The 9,072-nt window shown below is 42.6% G+C and overlaps 1 protein-coding gene and 1 pseudogene across 3 annotated transcripts; one reads left to right on the forward strand and one right to left on the reverse strand.

Annotated features, from left to right (window-relative positions):
• Window positions 1-336: 336 nt before the first annotated feature.
• Window positions 337-1,344, forward strand: LOC306752880 (ly6/PLAUR domain-containing protein 6-like; annotated as a pseudogene). The gene is made up of 3 exons: window positions 337-457; window positions 759-857; window positions 948-1,344. The product of its transcript is annotated as a ly6/PLAUR domain-containing protein 6-like (transcript).
• Window positions 1,345-3,213: 1,869 nt separating this feature from the next.
• Window positions 3,214-6,484, reverse strand: mmadhca (metabolism of cobalamin associated Da). Of its 2 annotated transcripts, XM_079236646.1 has the most exons (9): window positions 6,450-6,483; window positions 6,302-6,369; window positions 5,976-6,020; window positions 5,521-5,662; window positions 4,946-5,163; window positions 4,479-4,584; window positions 4,186-4,304; window positions 4,013-4,099; window positions 3,214-3,926 (listed from the first exon to the last, which is right to left on the reverse strand). In XM_079236646.1, the coding sequence occupies exons 3-9, from the start codon at window positions 5,985-5,987 to the stop codon at window positions 3,708-3,710; spliced, it is 903 nt and encodes a 300-aa protein (XP_079092772.1). In that variant the 5' UTR covers window positions 5,988-6,020; window positions 6,302-6,369; window positions 6,450-6,483; the 3' UTR covers window positions 3,214-3,707. The 2 variants fall into 2 exon arrangements, with proteins under 2 accessions (XP_079092772.1, XP_079092771.1); XM_079236645.1 differs by lacking the exon at window positions 6,302-6,369 and having other exon boundaries at window positions 6,450-6,484.
• Between the last annotated feature and the right edge of the window lie 2,588 nt (window positions 6,485-9,072).

Below are 9,072 nucleotides of genomic sequence, written 5' to 3' on the forward strand. Positions count from 1 at the left end.
ATGTCCTCCTGTCCTTTATTTGCAGACTGCTGGGGTTCCTTTTGACATTTTAAATAATGAAGCGAGCTCACAGCGTGCGCAGCAGCACACACAGCTGATCACCTTTACAGACTAATTGCTGCTATTAATAGACGTTAGCTTCTCACATTCTCTGTTTACTACAGCTACGAAATTATGACGTACACATCTTTATTAAAAAAATGTGCATGCATTAAAAATGTATCGTGGTGCTGCTCTGGGGGGTTAATCTGAGACCATCTATTTCAGCTGCTCATGCCTTCTCTCCCACAGAGTTTCAAAGGGCCAAAGCAAAGTGCATGAAGGAACTTTGGGCCGATGATGGAGGCCTGGCCAACGGTGGCCTGGGTGCTGCTCGTGACCAACGTTGCTGATTGGCTGAAAACGGTCCAGTCGCGGGACTTCTCCATGACGGACATCATCCTGCTGCATCCCTCAAGTAGGAGCATTAGGCCGATTCCCAGTACAGATACGAGTCTTGCCAATGGGAAAGCAACACAAGTCATTGTTGGATCTTTAAGTAAACGCACGATTATTCAGAGATACAGGAAGAGAAATATGTTATGTAAGAATTTAACATCCAGTTTGTGTGTAAACTCATGTTTATAATGTTTATTGAGGGAATAAATCAAGAGAGAAATAGAGTCATTTTGAGTGATCAGACGGCACAAACTCAAGAGTACTGAAGGGTGTGAGTGTGTGTGTGTGTGTGTGTGTGTGTGTGTGTGTGTCCTCCACAGCTACACCTCATCCCGGCGGCTTCAAGTGCTTCACGTGTGAAGACGCCTCAGACAACTATGAGTGTAACCGCTGGGCGCCAGATGTTTACTGTCCAAAAGGTAAATTACAAGCAGAGCTAAATGTAAAACGTACGTCCACAAAGACAAGAGTTGCTTGTCGTTCGTAGTAAAACAGTCCATGTCTTCCAGATGCCAGATACTGTAGCGCGCTCCACGTGATGGATCACCACGGCGACAGTGTGTCCGTGACCAAGCGCTGCGTCGCCCTGAAGGACTGTCTGTTTCCCGGCTGCGTCGACGTCCCAGAGAGCGGCCATCAGGTAGGTGGAGGTGTGAGAAGAGGTAAGGATGGTGTACGGAACCAGGAGGACGTCTCCTCAACGCTCTGAGTCTCGCCCCCCAGATGTGCTCGTCCTGCTGCGAGGGGAACATCTGTAACGTGCTGGTGCCGAGGAACGCCAGCAGCTCCGTCTTCTCCTCCACTTCTCCTCTGGCCAGCTCCGGCACGAGGTTTCTGCCTGCGCCACTGGGCTACTTCATCATTGTCATCTTCGTCATGGGCATCTTTACAGCTGGACACTTTTGAGCGGGAAACTCAGCATCACAACTTAAGGACACTTTCTGTGTCACTGTTTCCTAATCTCATGTTCACTTTGTATAGCTGATATTAGATATTAGAAGTGCATAAGGATGTTTCACAAACCATCATGAAAGTCACAGAAATCCAATTAAAGATTTCAACTTGAGGTTTGAACAAATAAGACAATAAAAACTACTGCAAAGTCTTCCCCTCAAACCAGGGTTCCTACGTTACCGCCTCTTTGACGGTTTTGCAATTCACTGAAGCTTTTTTGTTAATTTATTTATGATAAGTTGGAACAGTATTAATGAAGCCATGTATATTTTTTTCAATATTAAATTGCTCAGGAAATCAGTTCTTATTTTTTTTAATGATCAGATTTGATTGATTTTCAAGATATGCATCGGAATAAACAACACAATACATTTTAAAAAAAAGACAAAAATTGACAGGATTTTTTTTTTATTAAAATAAATATACCTATACATTCATACACACTTGTTTTGTCATAGGAGTACATACAACATGGCGACTGATGTTAACTGCATTGATCTTTGGGCAGGAGGGTGCGCTCACATCGCTCTGCTCTCACAGGGCGGTTACAGATGAGAACGCCGTCCCTCAAAAAGCTGATCAAATGACCACAAGGAGAGCAAACAAAGAGTCGGAGTGTCTGTCTGGTAAATCTAATTAAAACTTACCAACGGTTCTGATGTCTTTAACTTTCTCTAGATCACAGCGGTTGTCAAATTGAAGGTAAAGGAATCAGCCTCTCTGCAGTACATCTAACCAACCACTGGGTGGGGACAAAGAACCAGTTTCCATATACACACACAAGCTGAATTTAGAAGTCCACACAAACACAGTTTTGTGTGTGTGTGTGTGTGTGTGTGTGTGTGTGTGTGTGTGTGTGTGTGTGTGTGTGTGTGTGTGTGTGTGTGTGTGTGTGTGTGTTTTCAATAAAAAAAACGGGTTATGTTGCCATAAAGAAACATTGCACCCAGTAGGTGCAGCAGCTTCTATTGTGTCTTCAGGCTCACAGATGATGAAAATGTGTCAAAACTGCAAAATAAAAATGCCGGCTGAGGCAATAGATCTTGTAAAAATGTGTCTGCGGGCATTACATTCATTTCAGACTCTGAACAAAGACAAATCACACGTTCTTTGCTGCAATCAGCAGACAAATCAAAGCAGACCAGCCAACAGAAGCACAATTCTACACTGAAGAGAAGATCGAGTGGGGATTATATTGATCATAATTTGCTACAAAAAATAAATTTTCTTTTTAATGCGTACACCGAGACCTCACTTTTATTATTTTTTATATAAAACCGTGATGTCAGAGAGACAAAAAGGCCTGTCAAGTCAATGTCCATTCAGTGTGTCCTTGATGGAGGTGTTTAAATTAATATTCTCCCCACCGACATATTGAGAAATCTATGATAATAATTTGCAATGGTCTAAAAATGTCTCTTGCAACATCTGCTTGACTGGATCTTCATTTAGACAATGGTGGAAAATACATTTACTGAAGTGCTCAGCTCAAGTAAAATGTTGAGGTACTTGTAATTTAACTAAAATCTAAACCAATACATTATGATGTGTTATTACAGGTTAAACTACCCAGCAGTGTGTAAAGTATTATTTACTTAGTGAATGAAACATCTCAATACTTCTTCCACCACTGCCTTTCACTATCTTTATTATACAAATTGTTATTTTGTTGTATATGTCTTATGTACAAGTATAGGCAACTCTTCTTTATGAAAATGTAATTATCAACCTGCATAATTCGGTGTCTGTGGACTAGAACGGGTCGATTCATTTGGGAAACACCTGTGTGAAGGAGCACACAGGAAACAGTGTCACAGCAGCCGGATGAAAAGTCACTTTATTGGCTCAGCAATTCTGACCGTCACAGCTGTAGTGATTCAACTCAAACAGCATCCACACTTCTTTAGATTGTGTGCAACAGATAAGAACAAAACAACACTGTACACGTTTGTAGGAAAAGGTTTTGACCTGAAATCTGTGTTTCCATTTCAAATCCATGGCTCTATTATCAAAAACACAGGTGATGTCATCCTCTGAAGTGGCAACATCGTCTACTAACTCCTCAGACGGCACATGTTACATGTTGAAAGGCCTCCCGAGTTCATGTTTCTACCTGATGTGGTGCAGGGTAAGCCGGGTTGACGAGCACCGGAGTCTACATTAGAGTCTCAGTCAAGTCCTTGTTACAGTACGACAAACTTTGCACACCCTTTCACTGATGCAGCCACGCACCAAGATCCAAACTCCTTCAAACCATAAATAAGACGCCTTGTTTGGATTTCTCTCTGGGAAATATATAAATATTTTGTATAAGCCTATTCCTCATCAGTGAGCACATTTGAAAGTCCTTGTAGTCTCGCGATGGCAGAACTGTGAGCGGGTGCGTTGGTGAAAACGGTCCCCATAAACTGAGGCGTTCCTCTCAGGATGTGGCGAATGACTGTGCACGAGCCCGACACTTCGATGCGGAAGCCCAGATCTCTTAGTTCCTCCTCGGTCCGCAGTTTGGTTTGACTTGACGGAGACGCAAAGAACTGTGAGGGGAACAAGAGGGGATGTAAACAGGGAGGACGAGTCACCGTTAATGCAAGAAATCCCTCCTGCAAACAGGACAACTCACAGCTGCTCCTGTTGTCGGGTCAATGAAGTCTGCCCAGTAGCCTGCAGTCCACAGAGCGAAGCACATTTCCTTTGCTCCAGTAACAAACTGCAGTGAGGAGAAAACGCACATCAGTAAGCCGTTTCAACATCACGTCTCTTAATTCATAGCGATAAAACAATCACGGGACTCACTTTGCGCAGCAGCTGGTCTTTGTCCTGCTCTGCTGCCTCCTCACACAGACCGTTACTCTGCGTGACCGTCACAACTGTGATGGAAGTGGTGGGCGCTGAGGGGAACATGAGCTCGAGATCTGTGTGACACACACACACACACACACACACACACACACACACACACACACACACACACACACACACACACACACACACACACACACACACACACACACACACAAAGAGTTGTGTTACTTCAGGTCATGAGGAGTCACTATAAGGTGAGTTGATGCCAAATAACGGCCCCTTACCTTTCCTTAGCAGCTCAGGGCAGGAATTTATTGAGCAGTCCGTCTCTGTCTGAGTAAAGTACTGCTCAGCTTTATGGACTCTAGTGTCTATAGTACCCAGGTTCCCCTGATGAACACACACAAATACACATTGACAAAGCAGCTTTGAGACCTGGAAATCACTTACTTTTTGGGAAAGGATAATGAGAGGAACGTTTGGATTCATGCAGCGTACAAAACTGTTTGTAGTTGTTTATATCATGTGTTGCAATTGATAATGAGATACCTGGCAAGCGAAGAATCTACCCAAATATTCTCCCGTTAGATGGCTCAAAATGTATTGTTAAAAGACCCTTAAATGTAAACTAGGTACAAGAGAATGTTAAGTCCTCCCCCCAGGTTGACAAATAAAAACACATAAACCCAACATAACCTCAGTGTCCTCTATGGTAGCTACAAGTTAAAACCAAAACAATTCAAAAACTTACTTGGAACTCGTTAACGAACTGAGCCAATATGAACTGGTGTCTCTCTGTGCAGCTCGGGGCCGTCAGTACATCCGGCACCGTCCTGTGGACTGGAATCCTCTTCTGGTCCTCCATGCCCTCCAGGTGGCAGTCAAACCCGACGTTACCCGGTAACTGAAAGCGCTGGTCTTGAGGTCCGAATGGTCCCATGTTCTCGTCAGGCCACACGGTCCTGGGGCCTGGAGGGGATACAAGTGCGTCTTTAAATATAATTTTTTCTTCTAACAAACCCTCAGCTTGCGGCTGAAAAACGACACCTGGAAACTCGTCTGAAGTCATGTTTGACATGCCGTCTAGTCTCTCTAGATACACGTTGTTTTGGAAACAATTCAACAGACCAGAGCAAGCACAAAGAAAACTAAAATATAAGTCATAAGCTCCCTTCAGATCTAGATCAGAACATTTGACCATTTTTGTTTTGATTCTTACTGTTACGTCATCTCTCTTGTTTATATTGTTGTTGCTTCTATTGTTTGTTTTTACCATGTAAAGTGCTATACAAATACAATGTATTATAAATTAATTATTTGGCTCACCTGAGTCTGTGTGTGATATAGATATGTAAGGCTCATCTGAGCTCGCAGTAGAGAAGAGTCTGGTTCTGCCGACACGGAGGGCAGCTAATGCTTGACGGCCGGCAGTCTTAGATAGGACCATCCTGCCTCGACCACACAGCACCTGTACGGGAACAAAGACGTGTTACACGCTGGAAGCATTTCAAGAATGCCCACATAAAAAACAGGTACAGAACAGTAGCTCATTCTTTCAGATACACACATGTGTGTGTTTTCGGTAAACATGCACATCTAGTTGACTATTAGGAATTGATGACAATGTGATGGTAAATTCGGCATTCAACAAAAATCCAAATTGATTCACTAAAGCATGTCATTTGTACGATGAGCAACATCTTGGAAAATTGGCTGTATTTTAAATTAAGTCTAACAAGGGAGAGGTGCTGACGTCACTACGGGCAAGTTATGTCACTTACACTACTGGACATTGCGGTTCGTCTCCTTCTCCCTCTGACTTTAACCTGTTGGATTACAAAAATAAATAATAATAATTAGTGCAACGGAGGACAACTCAAAAAAGCTTTAGTTCGCTAACTTTAAGTTTGCCAGCCAGAGCTAGTTATAACAACACACCTGCTAGCCGACATGATGCAACGTTTCACAGGCAGCAGAGGCAGCGGGTCGTACACTTCACAAGCAACACACACGTTTGACTTGTAACGGATATCTCATAAAAAGAGCCAGCTAGCTTAGCTACTACCGTTAGCGAGCTGTTTGCTAACACATAGGTCAGCTGACTTACTTAGACACTTTCCCTTTTTAGGTGGTATTGGACATTTCCCAACTTGAGATGAGCAGCGCACAAAACAGCTGACAACGTAATGAAGAAAAATGATAAATATACATGTGTTGTTATGGATTACAGCTTAAAAAGTACACGTTGTTCTTACCTGTCAAATTGCACGTCCGCGACTCCACCATGAACTATTTCGTCGTAGCAAAAACAACGACGGCAAGCGATAAGGGACAAACAAGTCATGCGCAGTTTGCGTAACTAACCGTTACATCAACGAACATTTTAGTGTGATGTAAGGAACAATGGGGATATTTAAAAGGGGCTTAAACGCGCAACATTCTCTGCGTGTATTGTGCTAGAATAATACGATATTTTATTTATAATAACAGACGTTTTGTACTTCAAACCGGTGCTATAAATCAGATATTAAAAAGAGCCGTGTATTCTCATGTTTCACCACAAGATGGCAGCAAGTTAACACTTAACACGAGCAAGGATTTGATAACACCAGTACTGTTTACTGTTTACTCTGCAAGTTGGCCTCATAAAGTAGCATACCAGCTGGTATTTGCAACTTTAATTATAGTATTTAAAGTTTTTATAATATTAACTTGCCTCTCATATTATTATTTGTGCTCTAGCTTGCTTTGAAATGCTAAATATAACACTTCAGAGACTCAGACTTAGTTTTGTTGATATTTATAGATTTCAGCTTGATGATATTGGTACTAGAAAAGACATATTGGTTGTTTCAAGCCTTAATTTGACTGTAAAACTATCACAATGAGCAGGGAGAGGTGTTGAGAAACAGCAGCTAACTAATACCAGGTGTGCCAGCTGATTGCTCTATGTTTAATAACACTTTCACTTTAGTTCCACAAAACTCGAATAACTTCACCTTGGCTAACCTCTCAGGAATGTCCAGAATCAAAGACCAAGTGTGTTTGTACTGGGCAGTTCCCACTGTGGAGAAACGGCACACATGCTCAGCAAAAGAATCACCCCCCTGATTGATAAAGTTTTTAAAAAGTAGAATTGTCCTGGCAAGAGCAGTAATATTTACTGTCTGAAGTCGCGAAGGACAAGGACAGCGAAAGTGCATTTTGCTGGCGTGGACACGTCTCCTTTATAGCTGACTCGGACAAGCTGATTGACACTTTCTCTGAACTGACAGGATGTGCAATGGGAGTTTACCCTGTGTGTGTGTGTGTGTGTGTGTGTGTGTGTGTGTGTGTGTGTGTGTGTGTGTGTGTGTGTGTGTGTGTGTGTGTGTGTGTGTGTGTGTGTGTGTGTGTGATGTGGAGGAGGCATGTGGAACAGCACAGAGCTCAGCTGTCAGTGTGTCTCCCACAGGATCATTTGTAACAGCAATGCAGCATCCACCCTCGATGGAGCCCCTGTGGGACGTACACACAGACACACACATACACACACACACACACACACACACACACACACACACACACACACACACACACACACACATCAGCATCCCGAAGCAGCTACCAAATGGAATCTTCACCACAGGCTTTTCTCCCCGGTGTTGTTATTTGGAGGTGAAAAGCATCGAGTGAATCAAGACCAGTTGAGGAAAGATTCAACACCCTGAGATTAAAATGCAGCTTGACTGACATTAAAGCTGCACCTTATCATTTTCTATTATCCTTATCATTAACCTGAAATTGTGTTTGAATGAATCAATTTATCAGGAAAAAATATTTTTCTGCCTATTCATCAGCATGCACTTGCCATTACTCAGTTTAGAGTAGTAGTAGTAGTAGTAGTAGTAGTAGTAGTAGTAGTAGTAATAGTGTAGTTATCAGTCTATGATTGTTTCTATGAAACACTCTTTTTTCCCTGGACAGCATGCGGCTGGTATCTTCGTGAGTTGAATTCCTCCGTGCAGCAGAGCCTCGAGACCTCAGACAGGGCCATGAGTCACTCGAGGTCTTATATCGCCGCGCTGTCAGGCCACATCGGATCTTGTCTGGAATCAGCACTTTTCTATTAACATTTCATCCACTGTCAAAAAAAAAAGATTCCCATCTCACATTGGAAGATACCTGCTCGTGTCAGCACTGTATTTACTGCGCTCACGCCCTGATTAATGACATAGTGAGAGCTATTAAAAGGTCTATACCCCATCTCCTCTTGGCATTTGAGGATGACAAACCTATTAGGATTTCAGGTTTTGTTCATGTTTCCCACCTGCCACTATCCACCATGGCTGTCTATCCGCTCTTGCTCATGCTGTATTTAGAAACCTCGGCACTCCTGTGTAAAGCTTGAAATCCCCTCTGTCTCCAGGCTGCGGCCTCTTGTTTTGTTCCTCGGCACTATGAGAAATGTAGACGCAGTGGCACTGACATTAATCTTCCCACAATTGGTTATTCATCTCGCAGCTGTGAACCCATCAGGAGAGAGAAATAATTCAATACAAAAAGTGTAAAATACCAAATTGTGGCGTTTTCCTTTCAGATTAAATCTTGTTTGTATTTTTAATGCAGAAACTGGGAACCACCTTTAATGTATTTTCTTTCTTGTCGAGCGTTGGATGAGAAGATCAATGCCACTCTCATATTTGTCGGTCCGGTATGAGCTTCATACAGCCAGTAGCTTGTTAGCTTAGCTTAGCATAAATATTTGGAAATGGGGGGTAGCTATAGTTTGGCTCTTTTTGAAGGGAACAATGTCTAACTCTCAGTCATTATTACATTTGATATTGTTTGTTTAGTTAATTGAAAAAAATACATCTTGGCTTTAAATGTGCTGGTTGG

Source organism: Taurulus bubalis (genome assembly GCF_910589615.1).
Source record: "Taurulus bubalis genome assembly, chromosome: 21".
NCBI classification, from domain to species: Eukaryota; Metazoa; Chordata; class Actinopteri; order Perciformes; family Cottidae; genus Taurulus; species Taurulus bubalis.

Bases quoted from the DNA above. Each gene is read 5' to 3' on its own strand.
- mmadhca (XM_079236645.1), bottom strand. The intron at 5,164-5,520 runs GTGAGCCAAATA...TATCCCCTCCAG, and splicing joins TATATCACACACAGACTCAG to GCCCCAGGACCGTGTGGCCT. The intron at 3,927-4,012 runs GTGAGTTGTCCT...TTCCCCTCACAG, and splicing joins ACCCGACAACAGGAGCAGCT to TTCTTTGCGTCTCCGTCAAG.